Source organism: Limulus polyphemus, unplaced genomic scaffold (assembly GCF_000517525.1).
Source record: "Limulus polyphemus unplaced genomic scaffold, Limulus_polyphemus-2.1.2 Scaffold511, whole genome shotgun sequence".
NCBI lineage: Eukaryota > Metazoa > Arthropoda > Merostomata > Xiphosura > Limulidae > Limulus > Limulus polyphemus.
In genome coordinates, this window is record NW_013666121.1 from 372,896 (window position 1) to 398,328 (window position 25,433).

The following is a 25,433-nucleotide window of genomic DNA, read 5'->3' on the forward strand; positions in this document are numbered from 1 at the left end:
CTCAAAACAACTTATACAGACCAGAATAACAACTCGTACATGTTTGTCTGATCATACGCTACCTTCTCTGTTACTAATCAGATATTTACTCAATAACTTCTCCATGTTTGTGGACAATAATATCAATATAGAATACTATGCAAAGATTTTGACTAAGACTGTATCATTTCATATATTTTTCTTTCAGTTTGTGGTGTTATAAATATTAAGTCTACATTTCTCAGTGACTGAGTACAGTTACGTGTTTTACAATACTTTGAGTAACGATGTTAATAAATAATCACTCTTATTCCATGGTTTAAGGCCCAGAAAAAAACTATATAAGCAACTACATACTAACTTGTGTGAATAGCTAGCTTATGTAGTATAAAAAGTTAAGCCTAAATGGTGTGTTTGGATAGTAGAGTAAAACGTTGGTTCGTGTTACTAGAATCTTACAAGTACCATACTGACGTAAGTGACCAAACTGAATGGTGTGAAATATTGTTAATCAAAACGTGGTGAAAAATATGGCAAGAGAGTGACTCCGAACTGCTTCATTCAATACGGTACATGAAAAACAACAAATTAAAGATAGATATGAGTGCAAAATAAAATAAACAAAAACAAAAGAAGAGTGTGAACACATAATTCAGGGGAATTTTTTCTGTCGTTGAAAAATAACCGTGGAAAAAAACAACACAGTGGTTTAAATATAGTGTAACATATCTCCAGCAGTAAATGCAACATGAAATGTGTTCCTTCCCCTAAAAAATATGAAGAAGCTTTTGTTTGTTTTTAATTGGGTCTCTCGCAGTGGCACAGCGGTATGTCTGCGGACTTACAATGGTAGAAACCGGGCTTAGATACCCGTGGTGGGCAGAGCACAGATAGCCTATTGTGTAGCTTTGTGCTTAATTACAAATAAACTATAAAAAGCGACCCATCATTCTGAAGAACTACAGCTACCCTATACTTTTCCAAATAATAATAATATTCCGTAGTTTTAAGAGTTTATGTTCTATTCAAAAACAACAACTTTAATTGTGAATGTTATAACTACATACGTTTAATATGATAACTTAATTAACAGGTAGCACAGAAATGAATAAAAAATTATAGTCCAATGTTTTTGGTATTTCGAAAGTGGATCTTCTCCGAAAAAGTTAACAAATTAAACTTATATGAGCGTGTTGGAAACGTTGTACATCTGCTTTTCCAAGGAATAAGGTCTCGTGAAACAGATAGGAAAATATGGAACTTTCTGGTAATAATTTGGTTCCTCTTTTTTTTTTAATTTTGCTCTTCACAAATTTGCTGTTGTTGGAACCTTTAATAAAGTTTTACCACATATTTGATTTGAAGAAACAAATAGAGGTACCTCACACTTTAAACCATCAAACAGTTAAATAAAAAAAGCTAAAACGAAGTTTAGAGAAAAGAATAACAAAATATCTTGGCGTTTCCTCACATGTTAAGTGACGTGATCAAGTGATAGGAAAACAGCGATGACACAACACAATAAACACAAGGTAGTGCGTTCGAGTGACTAAAGATAATTCAAATAAATATAAATTAACGTCTTCTATTTCATTTGTTGGTAGTTTTGTTTGTTTAATTAAAATGGTTTTTAATTTTACGTTTGTTTATGTTGTTCTCCTTCTGTAAGATAGAAATGGGCAAATTTTGATGATTATGTCTTATGTCAAAAAATGCTCAAATACATGAGACGAAAATGTTCTTTTATAAAACCTGGTATCGAATCTGTTTTAATTGTTTAATTAAAATGGGTTATTTAACTTTACATTTGTTGATGTTATTCTCATTCTGCAAAAAACAACAATTTGCAAATTTTGTTCATTATGTCCCTCATCATGAAAATGCTCAATACGTGAGATGGAGAAGGGGAGGATAAAAGTGATCAAAGTTTACCATGGTGTACAGTTTCGTTCATATTGAATTTAAGGTCTCTATACAGTCGTCTTTGCCCCCAGTGGAACAGCGGTATGTCTGCGGACTTACAACGCTAGAAACCGGGTTTCGATACCCGTGGTGGGAAGAGCACAGATAGCTCATTGTGTAGCTTTGTGCTTAACTTCAAACAAAACAAAAAAAAAACATTATAATTTTGTTTAAGAATTTTGCTATGTCGTCGTTGTGTTTTTACTGAATGGTAAACATTTGAAGAAAATACCACAGCGAGAGATTAATCTGATATCATACATTACCACATGTTGTACCAAACGTTTAATGGTTTTATTTTGTACCTGTCGTATTATCACTGTTACACTACTGGGGTTCTAGGTAAATTAAATCGTATTATCTCTGGTGCAGAACTTCTACCACAGCAAAAGTAAAAAACCAAACTTGAAATATCTACGATAATTAAACTAGCAGTACCATTTTTGTCAACATTCTGAACTCTGCTGCTCATTTTTTATACAGTTAAAGATTTAGAATTAGACCATTTTCAAGAGACTGTTTAGGCTAAAACTATAAAATACGTCTTTTTTTTCCACAAAGTTAAGTTTGTAGGATACGTCCCTATTTAATTACACATCATATCCCTTGTCAAGGTTTTTAGGTTCAAATTAAAAGGTATGTCCCATCTCCAGGATGTTGTTAAGTTAAAAACTACATAACATGTTCCTTCTCCAGAATTTTGTTAAGTTGAAACTATTAAACATGTCCTTTTTCAAGAATATTATTAGGTTAAAACTACAAGACATATACCTTTTCAAGGATGTTGTAATTTAATCATAGGACATATTGCTTTTTGAGCATTTTGTTAGGTTAAAACTACATGATATGCCTCTATCAGATGATAGACCAATTCTACCGGTCAAATCCTTTTTTTAAGTATGTTTGTTATTAGTTTAACATTGTTGAATAAGTCATTTTTTAAGAATGTTGATGCGTTAATACTATAAGTTTATCCTTTACCTAATGATCTATTTAAGTGAAAACAATAAGATGAGACCTACTTCAACAATATTGTTAGGCTAAAATATTAGGACAAGTCCAATTTGAGATACTGTTGGATATTTTAAGGATATTATAGAATAATTTTTCTCCCCTTTTCTCTCTCTTATTTGGCTGTGTATGTGTACGTAGAAGATTTTACAGTTTTATTTTGGTTTTTGTTCTTTTTCAAGTAAATGTGTGTTTTTTCTATTCCCTTTCCATTCTAGTACAGTTTCTTTTTTTTATTTGCATTTTATTTATCATTATCTATATATTTAACTTCTACTTACTCTTTTTGTGGATATTTTGTATTTGTCCCACCAGTGTTTCACACCCAATAGTTCTGTCTCTCTCGTTTCTCTGACGTGTTTGTCCTTTTCTGTCTCAATCTGCGTTTATCATTTTCTTTCGCGACTACTTGCCTGTTATCTCTGAGACTTACACTGGCTCATTGCCATATGGCAGCCTATATCTGTTGCAACCGCGTACCAAGCCTGCTCCTAAGTTCAGAGGCTATCAAATTAAAGGACACAAGTAACTAGCCATAAAAGAACTCATTGTAAAGTGCAGTAACAGCTTATTTCCAGCGCGCGAGTGTTATAAATGTACATATGATGAATGAAAAGAAATAGTTCCTGGACTTTCTGTAGGAACATACTGATGACGTTGTAAGTGAGTTTAGATAAAGTGTTATCATTTAATAAATGAACCACAAACTGTAGAGAAGCCGTGAACAAGTTTGTTTAAAACACATAAAACGTAATATACTATTATCTTCGTTAAGAGTAAAACCTAAAATGTTTTTATTTAACTAAAAAATAATAATTCCTCTTTGAATCTTAAAACTTTTTTATATAGACTGTCATTAAACGTTGTTTATAAAACAAAACAATGTAGGAAGAAATGGGGCAAAGTCTATATTTTTCTTTAATGATTTCATATAGTACTGTAAACTGTCAGTTTTTAACGTCGATTATATGTTTCAAAGAAATTTTGATCCCTTGTAATGGACGTGTTTTGCTTCAACAGTGAGATAATAATCGACATAGAAATAGAAAATAATAAAAAAAATATGTTGAGATCAATAGTACTACTCATATTTAAGGAAATGTTGTATTTATTCTAATTGTGAAAAATAGACTTTAAACCTTTCTAATGGCTAAGAAACATCTGCACATATTCTCGAGTATTAAAGTAGCCGTTTATGTTGAATGTACGTCATTTTACAGAATTCGAGTGTTTCTAGTGCTTTTTTTTATTCACAAGCGCCTATTTATAATTTTATCTGAAACGAATAAACAAAACGAAGGAATAGCTCATTGGTTTAAGAGATTTAAAAGAGGAGCCTGAAGAAACTGTTCGTGATAATATAAATATAATAGTACTGCCTGTTGTATGTCCATGTAACTAGTTCGCAGGGTTTGGATTGATCTTCACCAAAATTGGTATGGAGGTTCATTAGGTCTTTGCGGAGGTACATACAAATTTTCAGTTTTGCATTTGGATTTGCATTTTTTATGGGCGTTTGCGTTTTTTTCCACTACTTCGTCCCCTGTAGATGGAACTTCACTAAATTTGGCATGAAGGTTTGTTGGGTCCATGCGGAGATACCGGCGTACTTGCGGTTTCACATATTTTGTTTTGCAGTTTTTATGGACGTTCTTGCTTTTCATACAATTACATATAAGGGAAGCAACTTTTCATGTCCTAAGATAATCTTTTATTAATCATGAACCTACATAACTTCCGTCCAGGGGACGGATACTCCAGCTAGTTACCAATAATAGAAAAAGTCTTCCAATACGTGATTGGATACAATTATTGTAATCCAATCGACATCTAGCTAAGAAAATACCAAATTTAACTTTTTCTTTAAAAATACACTATACGTGAGACTTTTATTTGGGGCTAGGCGTGGCTTAGAGATTAGTGTTCTCGGTCTGTAACTCCGAGATTCATGGTTTGCAGCCTGTTGCCGCATAAACGCGCTCCGCCCTTTGGGGCTGTTGGTGTGTTGTGGGAATGACGGTTAAGTCTTACTATTCGGTGAGACAATAGTGGACCAAGAGTTGCGATGTTTTATGCTTTTGACTAATTTCCTTCCTTCTAATCTGTTAAGTAAAACTTATGGGTGGCTATGACCAAATAGCCATTTATTGATGTTAGCGCGAATATCTGAAACAAACAAAATTTTATTTACATGTCAGATTTCATACATGTGATATTGGAAACGAATGACTCTGAAGTGAGGAAAGTAGCGTCGTTTTATTAGCTTTTCTTTATTTCACAGGACAACTTTATTTACTTGAGCGGCAGACAATAAAATTTATTGTTTTCTAAATAACCTAGCAAAAATTATAACCTAAGTTTAGAAATATCAATTCTGGACATGTGACGAAATTTAACGTTCAGAATAGTGGATTTTTATTTTGTTTTTTATCCTGCAATACTTCAGACGTAAAGGCGAGCCCTATTTTGAACTATACCGGAAATGGTAACGGGTGAATTATTTACAATTGCTTTCAAGTAACACAAGATTGGGAAACGAAAATTAACTGAACTGTCGGTTAAACCCAAATTTAAAGTAACTTTGTCACGTGGCGTATTTTAATGTGTTTTATTATTTAGTGTCAATTTGATTTCGATATCAATTTGATCAGATAGAAAAAAAATCTATATAGCACTACACTCATAATTGTGTATACAGTATTTATATCATTCATGCAACCAGTTTATCTATATAACCATCACTTATATATTGGTAATACACGTGTTACTTCTTACACTCCTTTCTAATGCCCCCCCCCCCAGTGGCACAGCGGACTTACAACGCTATAAACTGGGTTTCGATACCCGTAGTGAACAGATCACAGATAGCCCATTCTGTAGCTTTGTGCTAAACTTCAAACAAATAAACCTTTCTAATGGCTAAGAAACATCTGCACATATTCTCGAGTATTAAAGTAGCCGTTTATGTTGAATGTACGTCATTTTACAGAATTCGAGTGTTTCTGGTGCTTTTTTTTTTATTCACAAGCGCCTATTTATAATTTTATCTGAAACGAATAAACAAAACGAAAGAATAGCTCATTGGTTTAAGAGATTTAAAAGAGGAACCTGAAGAAAGTGTTCGTGATAATTTTCTACAAATGATCAATAAAACTAACACACAGCTTAGCAAAATTAGTCGTTTTCCAAGTCCACTCCTAGCTGACGATCATGGCATGAATTGTATTTATTAGTTTTGTTGAAATTTCGAGCAAAGCTACTAGAGGAATATCTGCGCTAGCCGTCCCTAATTTAGCAGTTTAAGACTAGAGGGAAGGCAGCTAGTTAACACTACCCACTGCCCACTCTTGATTTTACCCTTTTACCGACTACTAGTGGGATTAATCGCCACATTATAACACCCACACAGCTGAAAGGGCACTCAGTGATCGGATTCGAGCCCACGACCAGTAAATTGCTAAATGAGTGCCCTAACCATCAGGCCATGCCAGACCCCTGCTTTGAAGTGAAGCCCCCACTGGCTCAGCGCTTAACAACAACCAAATCAAACCTTGAAGTGAAAATAAATTTGATTTAAAATTAGTTCTCTTTACAGTTTTCCTACACACCTCGTTTTTGCTAATGTTGTAAATACTATACCATGAAACACGATAGTGGTGGATCGCAAAGAAGTGCACAAAGCCTTGATAAAACGTTCGGGCAAAAACCACCTTAAATAGTAAAGATTCAGTTCAAACAACATTTTAAAATCTTTACTATTGACTGCTTAGACTGTACACTTATAAAAATGCACAAAAAAAGCACGCATGTTAGACTTACAAGGAAAAGAAATCCGTACAAACCGGCCCGTTTGTAATTCATCATCATCTTATTATTATTATTCTTTTGCCAGCCTACAATAAAAACGACTTGGTATATTGCACCCAAACCTTTTGCAGAATACTAAATAAGTTACTGCGACGGTTGTTGTGGTATTGAAAAGTCGTTTTGTTTCTCTTATATCTTACATAAGCTAAAACACATCATAATTCTAGTGTAAACTAAAGGAAGTGCAGAGTGAAGCAGGAATTATCGGAATAATAGGTGAACACTAGATGACTATAACATGTAGATACTCAATGCTTTTTACACTATACAGTCGGTGTATTTAGGAAACTAACCCCTATATTATGTATGAAGTAAGAAATAAAAAATACACATAATATTACACACATTCGTATAATAATTACTTTAAAAGACACTAAGGTTAATTTAAAGCAATGTTTTAGACGTATGTTTAATTTGAAAAGGCTGCTTTTGTACTAGTAAAACTTTATACGTGCTTAGTGGAGGTTATGTCTTAGTCTAGGCATAAATATGTCCATTGCTATGCATTACATATAGAGAATTTAGTTACACAGAAACTAAATGCTCACTATATTCTTAAATAAACCTTCATGACAATCTCCATCTGCAGCTTAACATTTTACATCTCGAACTAATGCGATCAAATAGTCAATAGCTACAGTAAACCATCATGCACCATATCAGCTAGCTACTAGTTCTGTTTATTATTATTACAATGTATAAAGTTAGGTGCTATATTAAGTAATCATTTGCCCATAGTTGAGCATAAAAAGCCAGCAAACAAAATAAATAAAAAACTTGGAATTTAAAAACCTGAAAATAGTGATTGTATAAAAAAAGGGAAACAAGGCTGGAAATACTGTAGACATTATTTGCTCAAACTACAAATCTCTATTTTGCCAAAATGTAATTCTAGGTAACAGCATGGAACCAAAATAGGGGTTTGTAATTTGAATAAATAATGTCTACAATATATCCAGCCTTGTTTCCTTACATTTTTTACGATCCCCATTTGCATGTTTTTAAACTCCCAATTTTTCTTTATCTTGTATAAGCCAGGCGAAATGAATACGCTTGTTGTTGCTAAAATGGTAGGTATTTATGTTGTAAACAATACATACGACAATATCTCTCGTTGGATAAACGGTAAGTTTACGGACTTACAATGCAAAAATCTGTTGTTCAGTGTTCCACGATGGACAGAGCGCAAATGGCCCATTGTATCTTTTGTCCTATGAAAAAAAAAAGACAAGACAACGAGGTACTAAATAGTGTACTTTTTCTTTCTTTCTAATACATTATAAAAACAATAATTTCTGAATCAGTGTTGGTTTGAGACTTATAACATGGGGTAATCAATGGTTAACTGAAATTAACAGGGTTTTTCCCTCGAAGATCCGAATACTGAGAAAAGGCATGTCAACTTGTGCAACTGTTATATCTTTTTAGTATTTTGGTGTTGGTAGATATGACATCTAGTTGTTCTACAGAAATAGAAATGAATAGTTATAAACCAATATTACTAACTGTCTTGGTCATAAACACTTTAGAAAAGCCAAATTTGACAATTCCTTAGCGGACACAGCAGATATCGCAATATGGCTTTGCTAAAAAATAATAACCAATCAACCATCAAATACCTTATTAGCTTCCCAATTGTTCAATTGTAAGTCTGAAGGCTTATAACGCTAAAAACCTGGTTTCGATACCCATGGTGGGCACAGTACATATATCCCGTTGTCTAGCTTAACAGCAAACAAACAAACATATTTAATTCCTATTACTTGATGAAGTACGTTATTTTTAGTTTTCGCGCATTACCTAGATTTGAAAATATATAATATTGATTCAGAGGCAGTGTATGGCTTTTGTACTTCTGTTTCATAAAACAAAACTTAGAGTTACTATTGAACTGTTTAGACAATCTTTTTAAGACTTAGTTATATTTGTTTGCAAAGACTTCTACAAAAACTACACCCACTACTGTTTGTAACATGTAATATGCAATGCTATTTTGTTCTGGCAGAGCTTTCTACGTGCTACAAAAAAACTGAAACATAAATAGACAATTCGCCTACACGTATAAAAAAGAAAGGTCGAGTATATTAATTGTTTTTAAAATACGGCACTGTGAAGTGGAGCATCCCTCGAGTTCGTCTTGATAACAAGGACTTGGCTTTCTCGTTTAGATCACATCAATGGTTGTCATCGCGATAAATCAAAAGTGCCTTCGACACACATATCCTTCTAAAGTGACTTCTTGTTGAGAAAACACGTCAGTCGTTAACACTGGGACTGACTTATCTTTAAACACACTTTCTACTCCGTCTATATAGAATTGTTTGTTTGAAATTATGCACAAAGCTACACAATGGGCTATCTGTGCTGTGTCCACCACGGGTATCGACCGCTGTTCCACTGGGGGGCCGTCTATATAGAAGTAGAGATTACTACAGTTATAAACTAGTGGTTAACAATACACATTTGTATAATATTGGGAAATAACGCTAGTGTTTACGATACACGTGCGATATATTGACTGCGTTAATATTAATGTGCCAGCTAGGCGACTTGCCTTACATTCATATAAGCTCCAATAAGAAATATGAAAAAGTAGGTTTTTATTAGAACATATACACATGCGCAAATACCATATATGCACATTTGATTATACTAGCAGAAACACATTTCTACGGGTGGCTGCTTGTGTTAGTAATTGCTAAACCTAGTATTAATACCTCATTGAAAAAAATTAAGAAAAAGTGAACATTTTCAGTACTATATTTACAAATTACATAATCAAACTCTCACTTACAGTCATAGTGAAAGTCGTGTTCTTGTTATGAGGAGAGTATTTTCCTTTAAATTGCGTTCTGTGATAAGGAAGTGGTTGTTTCACGTACCGTTATTATTCTTCAAAGTTTCTTAATTTTGAATACACAAAGTGTGAATTTTTGTTTATCTGTGGTGCCATTCAATAGATGGCGCCACATTGTATTCATTATTTCAGCCACATACATAGATAGATACAAATATACACGTTACGTCCATTATAGTAGGATATAAATTGCGAAAACTTCTTAAAATGATTATTATTCATGCCGTAATGGGGAACTCCGAAATGTACTTGAAATAAAAGATCGAGAAGTTTCAACATTCAGTTTTAACTATAGAACTTAAGTGCTTAGTTTTGTTTGATTGTTATTAAGCACAAAACTACACAAAGAGTTATCTATGCTCTACCCACCACGGGTATAGAAACCCAGTTTCTAGCGGTATAAGTCCGCAGACATACCGCTGTGTCACTGGGGACAAGTGAGTAGCCCGAGGATAGTTTAATATGAGATTTTAGAAGCTCTCGTGGAATTCTCCGAAATATATGTTTTCTTCTTTCGAAGTGGAAATCAATAAAGATGGCATATAAAACTCAGTCGTATGTCTGCTATATTTTAAATCATTGATAACTCATCTAACTTTTAATTAAATGCTAACATGTAAGAGAAATTTAGATAACATTCATTATAAATTTCATTTTTGTTTATACATAGGACTAAAACAACCGATTTTTTTTTAATGTCTACATGTGTATGTCAGTTAGTCCCCCGGTAGGCCAGCAGTAAACCTCCGGACTTACAAAGCTAAAATCCGGGGTTAGATTCTCCGCGGTGAACAGAGCGAAAATACCTCACTGTGTAGCTTTGCGCTGAAACACCACAACCACCACCAACAACAACCATGTTAGCCAAAATAGCATGTAATATCCTTCTGAAGACTAAATTTACAAGCTTGGTTTTAACATGTCTTTAGTTTTGCCTCGAAATTAGAAATATTTTATGTAAAATCTTAACGTGTAGAACCCTAATTGAAATGGAACTATAATACAATGCTATTAAGTGATGATTATCCATATTTTCACTAAAATATATATAAATATATCTTGATGCAACCTTTGCTCGAAAATTGCCAGATTTGACTTAAGTTGTTTGTTTGTTTGGAATTATACACAAAGCTACACAATGGGCTATCTGTGCTCTGTCCACCACGGGTATCGAAAGTCCGCAGACATACCGCTGTGCCACTGGGGGGCGACTTAAGTTTGATAAATGTTCTAAGGTATCACCGAACGCGTCGAAATAGTTACATGGTCACTATAATTACTGGATTTGATTATAGAAACTTTAATCAGCTTACAGAATAACTAATTAATACAAAAATCTGAAGTTTATTATACTTATGCAGCCTGCGCTATTCGCTTCGCAGAAAATAGCCTATTCTTATAAACAAAACCTAGAAATATTTAACATCACAAAATTGTGACATCTGCAATTGTTACCCGGTGGGTGAGAGATAAATGTTCTGACTTTCAACGCTAAAATCCGGGGTTCGATTCCCCGTGGTGGCCAGAGCACCTACAAACAAAATACCAGCTTCTTTACCTTTATTTTTAATTACCTGGAGATGCAGAAAGTTTGTTTCTCAAAGCTTTGGATAAGTAGAGGAGTTTTAGTGCTAACTTTTATTAATGTCTATATGAACAAACAAAGCCCGGCATGGCCAGGTGGTTAGGGCGCTCGACTCGCAATCTGAGGGTTGCGGGTTCGAATCCCCGTCACACCAAACATGCTCGCCATTTCAGCTGTGAGGGCGTTATAATGTGACGGTCAATCCCACTATTCGTTGGTAAAGGTATAGCCCAAGAGTTGGCGGTGGGTGGTGATGACTAGCTGCCTTCCCTCTAGTCTTACACTGCTAAATTAGGGACGGCTAGCCTCGTGTAGCTTTGCGCGAAATTCAAAACAAACAAACATACATGAAAAGTAAAAGAGTCGCCTTAAAGAAAACCAAGAGATCTGTGAGTAATAACCGATACGCTTGTAAGGATGCTTTTTACCTTATGTTAAATCTCTGTTACTCGTCCTGCTCACCCTTAATTTATAGAGAAATATTCAGTATATTCTCACAGTTTGTAAATAGATATATCAAATAAGCAGTAAATTTGATTTTGAGATACGCTCTGGCAAAGAGCACCTTTTTTTTTCTTTCTTTCACTGCCTCTGAAGAGATCTTTTGACGAGCTAACTCTATGTTCAGTCTTTCTTAACGCCTTCTCTGTCTGCAATATGTTATTTTGTCATCTTGTTTCTGACTCAGCACCTTCTGACATTCCTCGCAATTAGAATTCTCAAAGGCTTATATGTCTCTATACATTACATAAAAAGGTCTTTTTTACTTTTGTTCTAGATTTAAATAGTTTGTTGCTCATTTTAGGCAGGAAAATAGCATGTAGTTGCTTTTATCACAATGGTAATAAGTCAAACACTAAGACTAATCTAGTAAAGAGCACGTTTATAATTTATCTTCAACAAAATGTTCTTTATTTAAACACTCTTCAACTAATCCGATTCAAGAGTCCATCGCTAGCTAATATTGATTTATTTTAACGGGTGCTATCTCTTCACATCGGTTGATTAGCCTCAAAATGAATGTGACTTGTCTTTAACCTCCAATACATATTGAAACAAAGATAAGAGTAAAATGTAAACTTGCATTTATTAACCTCAACTCACGATTTTTTTCCCCGAAAATCGTCAAGATTACCAGTTATAATAACCATACACACGCTGAACTGAGTTATCTTGGGTTGAATATTCTTTGTCGTGGATAAAAGTGAGAGGAAAAATCACTCAGTTTACAACTTCCGAGTAAGTGATTGCATGTTTTTATTCTATGAATGGTCGTTTACGTTACCTCATTTCATAAAGTAAAGAATATTACTTTCTCTCTAACGACCATGTACGATTACGCTAGTATGTGTAACGGAATATTAAATTAGGAATTTAACTTAAAATGCGCTATAATTATGTTACATATGGCAATATTGGAAACGTATTTTTGTGCCTACTTTACGTGTTGTTGAATACCTTGATGTTTTATAAACCGTGTAAACTTTCATTACACGAAAACCCTTTTATTAGTAAAATACGTTTTCCCGTAACCTTTTTTTGAAATACCGTCCTGTAAAGCTAAAGTAGGTTCCCAAGAAAAATTCAAACATACTGAAGATTTTTTTATAATCTCTGTAATCATTCTTCAATCAACATTTTGAAAGAAACTAATATTTGCGACAACAACAAAAATGTGTTATGTACATTTTCCTCTTGAGTCGACAATATCGCATCCTCAAAAGTTACAGAAATGTTCTAACCATTTATTTTATTAAGATAATCTACACTTTCGTAGAAACGCCATCATGTCTTACAACCACTAATAATTCTTATAACAACATAAAACTGTCTGGACGTGAATAGATTTCGAATTACCGAACCGAAATCAGGGTGGAAATTGTTCTTCTAAAATGAAAACAGCTCATGCTTAAAGAGGCATTATTGTCTTATCGTAAACGACACGCCGAATCACTTTTTCATAAGATAAAAGCCCCCCCCCCCGGTGTCACAGTGTATGTGTGTTGACTTAGAACGCTAGAAACCGGGTTTCGATAGCAGTGGTGGGCAGAGCACAGATAGCCCATTGTGTAGCTTTGTGCTTAACTTCAAACAAACATAATAAAAAAAGGCAAACCTTATTTGTCTTCAGTATAGTTAAATTAATGTGTATTTATTACGTACTTTTTACATCATTGAATAGCCAACAAATCGTGATTTTCAACCGTTTTTTGATTCTACATATATACAAATAGAGATATATATCTTGTAATGTTAGCGAGAATAGCTCTTCACATAAATGAAGAGGTGACGAGTAAACGGGTATTTTTTTTCTGACATACGACTGTTAATAGGTTTCACCATGCATGTGAAAGTCGTTCAATGTTACAGAATTTAGAAAACTCACTAATGATTTCCCCAAAATGGATATTTCTTATATCATAAATATCTCCATTCTGTTAATAAATGTGGAATATAACTCTTCAGTGGCTGCCAATGAGTTATGGATTCTAAAATACTTTACTTTTTTTTTAGAATTCTCATAACTACAGCTTGATTTGTCTTTTTTGTCTAGGCAGCTGGTACATAATTGAATAAAGTTGTTTCAACATTTGTTTAAAAACAAGTAAAAGCTTGGAATGGTCTATTCTTTCATTGTGGGTGTTTTTGTGAGCCAGACTAGTTTCGAAGAATTGCACTCCTTAACAACAAATATCAGTGTTACCTGCCCCACCCCCACTCCCAAGGTGGCTTAAAGGTAAGTATAACGGCTTATAAAACCCAAAATCAGATTTCGATATCCATCGCGAGAAGAGCACAGATAGCCTATTTTGTGGCTTTGTGCTTAACAACAAATATCAATGTTACCTATTGTATATTTAAACATCTTATTTATTTGAGCACCGACAGATGCTCAATGGGTGATCAATTTGTATTTGCATTTAGTATTTGAGTTTAAGTTTAAATTAAAGATTTTAAGCTGGTCGAACCTTGTGAGATAAACTTGGAATTTCAATTGGAAACATCGTTAAAAACAAGGACTCCTAAGCTAACAGTCAGTACTTTGTATTTTAACTGGTTTATTGTGTGGGGCTCATCAGTCATCTCAGTTTTAACTAGGATTATGATTTCATACCATAGTATATACTGCGCAAAACAATGAAAGGAAAATTGGATTAAATAAAAGCTTAGCTGTAACGAGAATAAAACTATTGTCATAAAATAACACCCTTCATTCGACCCAGTTCATTATCATACAAGTCAAACAGCAAGAATAGCCTGGAACCCACATTATGTGCGTACAATCGTGGCATTAATAAGGTACTGAGATATCCTCGACTATTCCTCCGAAAGAGGTGTTTCCAGGGTATCTTTAGTGCTTTGAGTCACTTGACGAGATGCGACACGCCTCCCAAGACTAGCTACAGTATTAATGTACGTCGAGTGTGCATGACATTCCATCCAGTTAATTTCTTCTCCTTCAGAAGTTTTTTATGGTTACGTCAGCTGTTGTTAACCATCAGGCTGAAGTCAGAAAAAATTGCAACAGCATATGGTAGCACAAATAGTCATATAATTTGGTCCCTATAATGTGCAGCATTCATGGTATCATTAGACATCTATCAGTGCTTATTTATGATCACACAATGCGTCCACCACTGCTTGATATGAATCACTTTTCTTTATGAAAATGGGATTATTTCTAGCTCCAGACTTGCTTCAAATGGGTATACGATTGTTATCTAACGGAATGATAAATAACTCTATAAAGAGGATATTGCTCTACAAGTTATTGGTCCTCTGTATATGTGCTTTACTCTGAGCAGAAGACACCTAGTGATCGTCTGGCATGCAGGCTGACCTTGTGAATCTGTTTGTAGCCGTCTGTACGTTAACAAGTTGTCCAGTAGCGGCTTAAATATCTGATTCAGTCTCTGAACAGATTGCAATGAGTCAGAATCCGTATACAGCATTATCTACTGGTATTGTCGATCATGATCTGCTTTGTTCAGGTGTTAGAGCAACCGTACTATTGGTTCACTCCCTCTGAGTTACTTGTAGCCAATTGGCAACAGTCTACTGTGATTGGTCGGTTTCCATTTGTTCGACGGTTATACGTATGGATGAAACATTGAGATGGTTTTAAAATACTTTAAACTGTGGTTCAACCCAAAGTGACATCTCATAAAAGACTGTGTGAAATATTTATATAAATGATTAATGAATTTGCTTTTCAGGTATCATGACTGATCATCATTTGCCTGACTTGCATAGTAGTGAACTGAAAGGATGAATGACATTATTTCACCGCATCGGTTTTGCCTTTTCACGATTATAATATTGCAAAAACCAACTATACTTTAATTGTTTTCTACAGTGTTTGATTGTTTTGAAGTTTGCGCTAAGGTACTCGACGGCTATCTGCGTTAGCCGTCCCTAATTTAGTAGTGAAAGACTAGAGAGGAAGCAGCTAGTCAACACCACCAACCGCCAACTCTTGGGATACTCTTTTATCAACGAATAGTGAGATTGACTGTCTTATTATAATTTGTACAGTGAAGAAACTACCTTAGACTTCCATAACACGCAAGTGTGCTCTTCACATTTCTCGGTAAAGAGACTTAACGTGTGGCAAGTTTGAAAGAGAAAAGCGATTTTGATGTGGTTTCATTAAGTGATTTAAAATATGAATCATTAATTCACACCCTCTAGAGAATACCCGGTTGCAGTAATTTGAACATACAGTAGTATGTATAGTTGACCTTCCCGCTAAAAGTTGGTATAGATATATGATTAAATACAAATTAGAGTAATTAATCGCAATCTGAAGCTCGGGGGTTCGAATCCCAGTCACACCGAAACATGTTCATCCGGTGTCCGAACTAGGACGTCATTCCTACTCCCGGATACTCACCTCCAACAGAATTTGGAGGTGTGAGAACGCCATACGAAACAAACAAAAAGAGTAATTAATTTTTGTTGGAGTAAAATATATTCTGTTATTTTCCTACCTGGTGTACTAATGTCTTTTGTTTTATGTGTTTAAGTTATTAATTTACAACTTTTTGTATTTATGGATAAAAAGATAAACTTGAGAAATTCAAAAATAACATTTGAAGAAAGACACATGGAAAACTATTAGAAATGTGCCCCATAAATAAAGCTAAAAAAATTAACAAACCCATCGAAACAGCCTCACGTGAAGAATTTTAACATGCATGCATACATTTAGTGATGTAATAGTATATACTACATAGTAAGATGCGAAGTGATAGTACTATACTTTAAATGCAACTGTCAGTGTTATATTTCACACGATGTGATAGTGTGTGATTCTGAGTAGCCGCTATCAACTATAGAGACACTTCGATGGCGAGGAACCCATTTTGAGACCAATAATGCTTGGAGACGGCTTGAATGGGTAATGAAGAAAAACTTTAATACAAGTTTAACATAACAGCAAATGTACAACGTTTCGACAAACAAAGCATTATGGAGACACCGCTAGTTTCAGTATATTGTCTATAAGTAATAAATTCACTATATATAGTATGACAGTTTTATCAAACCTATAATAGTTTTGTTTTGTTTATCTGTGTCATATTAGTTTTCGTAATTCAGTTCGACAGTTTGAACTGTGTTAAGTTTGAATATATACATAAGAATTTTTATAGGGTAAAAAGTGTACATGTATAGAGTTATATACATTTTTTTTTCATTCCAGCCTGTCGCCCCAGTATCTCTATCCATCCCCCTACGTTACGTCATCAAATGTATTGCTACCTCCGAACGTGCCTTTCTCTTCAGTTCCGGCAGCAGCTTGGCATTTCTACGACTACGCAGCTGCGTACCATTCAGCCCAGTTTGCTAACGGCTTGGATCCCTTGTCCTACACCTATCCGAGTGTTACCTCAGCGCCATCTACTGGTCACGGCAACTCTCCATATCTACCGCCCCAAGTTTACCCATACACCTTCCCACAAGCCCTACCTGGGCATGCGACTGTTGCTGGATTCACACCTTATGCACCCCAACCCCAAATTCACGAAACAAGGTTGTAACAATACATTTCTCTTGGGAGTGAGAATTTTTCTTTTTTTTTTTGTAAATGCCTTATTTACTATTAAAAGCATTATTTCATAATGCTGTATAATCGTATCAGCTGGGGGAAAAATGATTATATACAGTCAGGTGACAAGCATTACACTGATTTGTTAGTCTTAGATTGGAAAATTCTAATTTATATGAAAGAAGTAAAAAAAAAAGTCATATCATTGACTTCCGAATATTTATTTTGTATTTAAAAGACGCAGAATTTGTTTCAATATGTTTAATTTTAGTTACATATTTTTTGTATTACATTAACTGTAAAAGATTCAACCGCTAGTGCTTTTCATATTGTATTATTATATTTATACGTACTCGAGCCTGTTCAGCATATTTAGCTTGACTAGGAATTAATGACGCTACATAGGAAATACGAAAGTGCTATGGAAAGTATCAGTATACAATATACAACCTTGCAGGTCTACGTGGTTTCTGTTCTGCTTTAAGAAGATTATAGACAAGTTAGGATTTTAGACTGTTTGAAAGGAGTCATGCTAACACCGTCTTCATAATAGAAGTAAAGTGTCTTAAACTTGAACAGAATTTTTTAAGATATTGATTTAAAGATATAAGTGTCCGATATGAAATTTTGACAGTTAAAGATTTTTAAATTAATTTAATAACGCATAGGTTGTAGTCATGGGGTTTCACAAGTTCTTGATATTGACATTTGGTGTTGGACTTGTTTTGAATAGTAAACTTACGTCTCATTATTGATAATAGTCAAGAGTCTTGCTCTGTCGTGCTGTGACGTCACGAAATATCAAATATGCATTGGTCGTGTTCAATTTATGCTAACGTGGAAATGTATGTCAATTTGAATCATATATGTGAAAGTCTTAAAATATCAAAGACATTGTTATAAATAAACGTTCAGGACATTTACTGGTTACTTTCTTTTATATGAAATATTAAAAGAAAGTTCAAATCGTGATGAAATGGATGTTAACGACCGGTTAGTTCTACACGAGTATTTGTTCTATGTAAACGTAAAACCACAAGCATTAGAAAATATATTTTGTGCCTTGAAAGCGCTAATACTTTTAAATGTATAAAAGAAACAACTTAAAAAATGTAAATTTACTATCTGGATTTACCAAAGTGAAGCTGTATCAGTTGTAAGCTAGTTTTATAAGTTAGTGAATTAATCCATTTTAGTTCGGAGAAAGGCCAAGTAACCATCATGTAATATATGTTTTAAGAAACGATTAGCATTAAGAAAACGTACCGAGAAACTATACTGATTTTACAAGTCAACTGTGGAAGAAAGTCACAAGCGCTTTCTTCAAGAAAGGTTTCCTCTCTGACAATTTGACATCAAACAAAGAAAGATATAAATATGAAAATTAATTACAGGAAATAACCTAAAAGACTTGGTTTGTTAATCATAGATTTGTCATGAGAACTGCAAATGTTTCATTATTGTTTCAGCTGGTGAAGAAGAAAGTACAGCAATGGAAGTCATCTTCTTTCTAAATCGAGGCCCAAGTGTGTGTGTAAAAACTTGTGTGGTGGAAAACGTTATATATATATATTCCCCTTTATTTCATACACAGTAAAATATTTGGACGTGTTCACAGATGATTAATTTATGGATATTCTCTAAACAAACCTTTGTTGTTGTTTTTTTCAGAAAGAGTAATATTTTCAAAAATGATCCAAATTCCTAAGTACTTTTTTCGTGCCATATTACAGGAATTTTTAAATTATATTACAGACATTTGAGATTCTCCAGCGAAAATGTAGGTTAAAATTAATTTGGTCGGGTATTTCTACAGATCATTTACTAATGTGACTGTTGTGTAGTTTTTTAAGTGATATTTGTTGAATTTAAGAATTTTTTTAGGATGCAAAAGGATTCCTATAACTCTTTACAACAAAATAAGTATATCCAGGATTTCCTTTAAAAAAAGACGTTCGGTTATAATTAGTACTTATGATTTCTTTATTTTTCTCTTTTTGTAGATAATAATGTGAATAACAAACCCCATACCACAATTAACTGTAGACTGTTTCAATTTTTCATCATACAGGTTAATTGGGTTGAGGCTGAGAAATAGTATTGAACAGAAAAGTTGGTTTAGTGAAAAAATTTTTGTATGCATCAAACTCTATTCTTTTAGATTGCTAGAAAATTTATTTTAAAATTTCTTTGTTCGATTAATCTCCATCAAAGATTACTAGACCATCAATCCAACTTAGGTTTGTAAATCTTCGGACAAACAAATTTTCGAGCTTAAAATTTCAAATCAAGATAACTCATATATTGAGGATAACTCAAAATAGAACCACCACAAGGGTTTCTCGAATAGACTTTAAGTATTAAAAACAAGATTAATTATAACCGTAAATTAGAAACGTTATACTTATTATGGACTTCTGTGTCGTGTCAACAATCTGAAATGATGTTTCAAAATAATTAACAAATTATTACATAAAACTCTCTGGGAGCTGCTTTAAGAGCGAGTTTGTTATATTTAGTGCAAGAGACAATAAAAAAGTATTTTTATACAGTAATCTTTAAAATATTGTATCACAATAACACTTTTATTGTACTTATCTATTATACTTTTCTGTTTTGAATGGAACGTCAGCAGTAGTGTTGCACTAGGTTTTACTAGCTATGTTAATTTCATTTCAGCATTTAGAGTTAATACGATTTGGTGACTGATTATGCTATGCCATTTATTTCGTTAGGTTTAATTCGATTATCTTGTTCTGATATCGCATTGATTTGGTCTAATATATATATATATATCAACAGAACTAATATAATTTTTCAGGCTCGCTTATTTATATAGTTCCACAAAATTTTGTAAATTCACTAATAGGAACAATGATTATTTTATACATCGAGGATGCCGAAGTTTAAATAACTACAGATTAACGCATTTTGGTCAGATAAATGAATAAATATTTCGTTGTCTGCTAAGTGAACCTTATGTGCTATTCTTGGTTTGGAGATTTTGTCTTATGATCTTTAATTCACTTGATGTGATTTTTTTTATTTGTTTCATAAATGTTTATGTCATCAGATTTCACTGCAGAGTCTTCACCCGGGAAAACTAATCAGCAATAAAGTTTAGATGATTTTGCGTACAATCTATTGAGGGAAAATAAAATAAAGAATTACGAATTTTATAATTATATCTCACTAAAACGTAACAATGTGATATGATTATTGCTAAATGTGGTAAGCTGTTATAAAAAAATGTTATCATATTTATTAGTGGCGTGTAAAGATGTTTCTAAAGATAGTTGATTGCTACTGCTAGAAAACGATTGCCATTCGCAGAGCAGATTTTACGAATCAAACATTTTACATTTCGTTCAAGGCTAACTGCGCGTGTTAACGACTGCGGTAGTAACTCATTTTATATAAGTAACAATAAAGGAACATAAGAAACACATTTTTACAATGAAAATGTAGGTTTGTTTTCAACGTGTTGAATTGATAATAAAAGATACATGGAAGCGAAATTTAAGAAATTCAGCCGTAGCACCTTTTTTTATTTCTTTCCCATCAAAATTAATTATTAAATACATATAAACGTTAATAACAAACCTGAAGAAGATTCATCAAGAACTTAATCTCTCACCATAATTCATCCTCTAGCTCTCTTTTTCTTGAGATTCTCTGGGATATTAACTGCTGCTTTCGTTTTATTTAATTAAAAGGAATTTATTCCAATATTCAGTTTGACAAAACATTGTTAGGGGCTGACGATTCTTTCACGTGATTTAACTTAGGTGCCACGCTAGTCAATAATTGCATACGTTTTCATATTAAATATTTTTAGTTGAACAGTATTTATTTATCTAATGAATAAATTATTTTATTGTACAGATAAACAACTACACTGAGACAACTAGGTTGTCCTATTCCTCGTAGAATAATATTTAATTAAACAGGTAGTCTTCAGAATAAAACCATAAAACATAAGAACACGAAAAACACAAGAAATGGAAATGGAAACAGAGTAAACCTTTACGAAAAACCCAGTTTGGCCCCTTTTCCCTTGAGCGTCCTCTAATTTTAGCATATAAAGGATAATTAGGGAATTTCTAACATGTGACGTATGTAAATTCATTCTGATTCTTAAATTTTCTGTTCCTTTGTAAATATCATATTTTAACGTATATACAATATTTTAATAATTACAGCCAGATTATTGGAAAAAAAGTAAGAAATATAAATGATCAACTGTTTTTAGAGTTATAAGTTCCTCAAGTTTACCGCTGTGCCACATGGGGCTTAATTACGGAAGTTATTATGTTAACTCAATAGTCTATTTGACTGTAATTCTATAAAAACGTTGTATATCTTTTAAAATTTATATATTTGCAAAGCTATTTAAATAGGGGAAATTGTTTGTTGAATTTTGCGCAAAGCTACTAGAGGGCTATCTGCGCCAACCGTCCGTAATTCTGTAGTGACAGACTACAGAGAAGGCAGCTAGTCAACAACATCCACCGCCTACTCATTGGCTACTCTTTACCAACGAATAGTAGGGAGTGACAGAAAGCTATAACACACCCAAGGCTGAAAGCATGGATTTACCAAAGTGATCTGTTAGAAATACTCTAAATAGTCTGTTAATACGCCAGCCAACAATTTAATAATTTTACTAAATTTGGTACTCTAGTAAATATTTTTGGTCTTGTAGCAATAGAGGTGAAAGAAGGTGGTTTCAAAACAATTTTATCAACAAATTTAACTTAATCACTAATACTTAAAACGTAAAGGACGCTAAAATGGAGCCAAAAACCGGTTTCTTCATACACAAAGTTTCATGTGTTGTTTTTATTTATTTATGGTTTTATTCAGAATATTAAGTGCGATGGAAAGCCGGTAAGAAATAATAAATGATTTAAATGTTTAGATATTTGTGTTTTATTATATATGTATATATATAATTCTCAAACAATGCTTTTATCAGCTGTTCTACATTTATCCCATAATTTAGAAGCAAGAACGTTCTGTCTAAAAAAAAATCCGTAATCAAGAACAAGCGGTAAGTCAAACACGGCTACTTACTTTGGTTGATTCAGAATTAGCATTATTCGTACTGTTTAGGCTACATTTTGTAACTTACACAGTTAATTGTGTCAGTACCACATATTTTGCACTCGGTAGAATTATCTATTTATGTTTTTTGTTTTTTTTACCTCGAAATAGTTACGACACTTTCAGTTACAATACTTTCTACTGGTGCTGTAAGGTTCTGTGTGTCATATATATGTGTGTACGAAGGAGAATCGATCAGAATTTGAGGTGAATAGATGAAACATTAACACTCTGTGTACGTTTCTGAAAAGCTTTCATATACTAATAAGATAAACTTTATGAAGAAATTAACCACATGTCACATTATTAAGTCTAAGATACGGAATGACAACAGTAAACTTGTGGCGATGAGAAGAATCGTACAACAACAAAATTCTACGTATACGAAGTGTGCAATTCACTATAGCAACGTTATAGATAGATACGTTGTTTCCAAAAGATGGAACTTTGAATTTTCTCATAACAGTGGAATAGCTACGTAAAACCTTTTGTTTTAGTAATACGTTTTTATCAGAACATGGACCTAAATCGTAATGATATGAAATCATATTTATATACTGTAATATGGGAAATTTGTCAATGTAAAGTTGCGAGTAAACTTGAAATCTATTATTAAATAATTATACTTGTGTATTTATGTTTAGCATATTGGCCATTATTGTACCATAAGGAGCAAGCTTTTTAAAAAGAACCTTGGATTGAATGATGTTATTCTTACGCAATGTTTTCATTATATAGTCTAAATAATGTCATAAGATAGAACTTTCTACTAAATTATTCATTGTTAATGATTTGTGACGCAATAATAGCAGTATTTTATGTCACTGTTATTATAAGTATCTTCTGGGACTATAAAATCACTATATTGTTTCGTATCATAGCATTTTTATAGATTTTTTTTGTTTGCATTAAGATACATTGATTACAATTATTCATTACAAAACACTAACAATTAAGTTTAAAAAGAATATAACACTTCGAGTTTGTTATTCGGGTAGACTGTATACTGTGATCAGCAACTGTAAGAACGTATGCTGGAGAAGCACGTTTTTCCTTGATTACTTTAATACGTCTTGCACTAAATATTTTACATTTCATGATGCTTTTTTTTAAAAAATGGAACAGTTGTTTCATAATTACATTGATCTCGGTGCCTGTTAACTTTCACGTGCCTTAAGTTTTGCTCGTGCCTTTAAACTGTTTAAAAGTTAAATTGTCATTCTGGCATTTCACAAACTTGTGTTTGATGACAAAGATGTGAAACGTTGGTTAAACGTTTTCGAACACTTTCACATTATATTATCGTTAGAAAAAAATGTCATGACCGAAAGTAGCAACTTAGTTTTAAAATATCACCAAAGATTTTCTGTCGCTTTATTTGTTGTAATTTTAGAACGAAAGTCTAATTATTTACGCAATCATGTTTTGTCTGTCTTAAGTTCGTACATCTAATGGTAAATGTGTCAACCAGTATTAATGTTTAAGTATTTTCCGGTTTCTGTGTGTGTGTTGTATCCGCTCATGACTGGTGAACTGCTGTACCAATTGTCACCAAACCTGGCATATACCCTTAGGGTCCACAGGGGAGTGACGTAGGTGTGGTTTTTATTTAAAAAAGTTAGAATTCCGAATCGTTAACACATTTAGGATAATTTCTGTTGAAATTTAAAATATAAACCGATATTCTTGAGAATTTAATATAAGTTGGCATACTTTGACAATCGCATTGCACAACGGGTTTAGATGCAGTAGTAAGTGAAATGTTATCAGTTATATTTTCCCAATCTATTTGCATGTATGAGCTGTCGTTAAATATGTAAATTATTCCAAGTGACTTAATAGTAAACAATAAGATTGAATGTATCCACAATGAAAGTTCATTCAAAAGCATGGTAGAATAAGAGTCATATTCCTATACTTGTTTACATCTTTCTGTAAACAATAACGAAGTGTGACAAATGGATTAGCTACTATAACCTTGTAAATAATTTATATGTTTTTTATCACTATTGCTCTGGTGACGTATTACAATCCAATGGTCAAGGATGTTCTTGTAAAATCGTAGATCTTTGTCTGTTACATTTCTTCGTAAATTTTGGCTAATTATACGTATTTCTGTCTTGTCTAATATTGTACTTAGCATATAACCTTAATTTATACTAATGTACAGTGTTCTCAATGTGAAGATGGAGTAAAAAGTTATATATATTATATAATTATTTATAGTCGTCTAATGTGTTTTTACTAAACTTCACCAACACACAAACTGGTCTGATGGAAATATAGAAACTCATTAACAAAGCAAGATGATTCCAATCGAGTATGTTTTTTCCTTAGATGCACTCATCTGGCCTTACACATATTGGAAACTAAGTCCTCGGAAGGCAAATCTAGCAAAAAATTTTGTATTGTTTTTGTGCAAGAAATAACTTAGACTAATTAGTATCCCAAAACTGCCTACCAGTTTGAATCCATGTTTGTATAAGGGATAGATGAAGGGGTAGCCAAATTAAGTTAATGTCACTAGGATTATAGGATAAAAATTAAGAAACGAATTTTTGATGATTGAAAATCATTATATCGTACTTATATCTTAAAACTAAATTATATTGCAATGATAAATTCCACATTTCTGAGTATTAAATTACAAGTGATATGGTTTGTTTGAAATTAAGCACAACTCTACACAATGGACTATCGGTGCTCTGCCCACCACGGGTATCGAAATCTGGTTTCTAGCGTTCTAAGTCAACACACATACACTGTGACACCGGGGGGCTTTTATCTTATGAAAAAGTGATTCGGCGTGTCGTTTACGATAAGACAATAATGCCTCTTTAAGCATGAGCTGTTTTCATTTGAGAAGATTGTTTGTTTGTTTTTGAATTTCGCACACAGCTACACGAGGGCTATCTGCGCTAGACTTCCCTAATTTAGTAGTGCAAGACTAGAAGGAAGGCAGCTAGTCATCACCACCCACCGCCAACTCTTGGGCTACTCTTTTACCAACGAATAGT

At 33.3% G+C, this 25,433-nt stretch overlaps 1 protein-coding gene across 1 annotated transcript in view; it reads left to right on the top strand.

Annotated features, from left to right (window-relative positions):
- The window catches only part of LOC106458768 (RNA-binding protein 38-like), a 103,484-nt gene extending 86,161 nt beyond the window's left edge, over positions 1 to 17,323 (top strand). Inside the window, exon 4 of the mRNA XM_022385088.1 lies at positions 16,966 to 17,323. Within this exon, the coding sequence (XP_022240796.1) occupies positions 16,966 to 17,302 (337 nt within the window). The 3' untranslated portion in view covers positions 17,303 to 17,323. The remainder of the gene's footprint in view (positions 1 to 16,965) is intronic.
- The last annotated feature ends 8,110 nt before the right edge of the window (positions 17,324 to 25,433 follow it).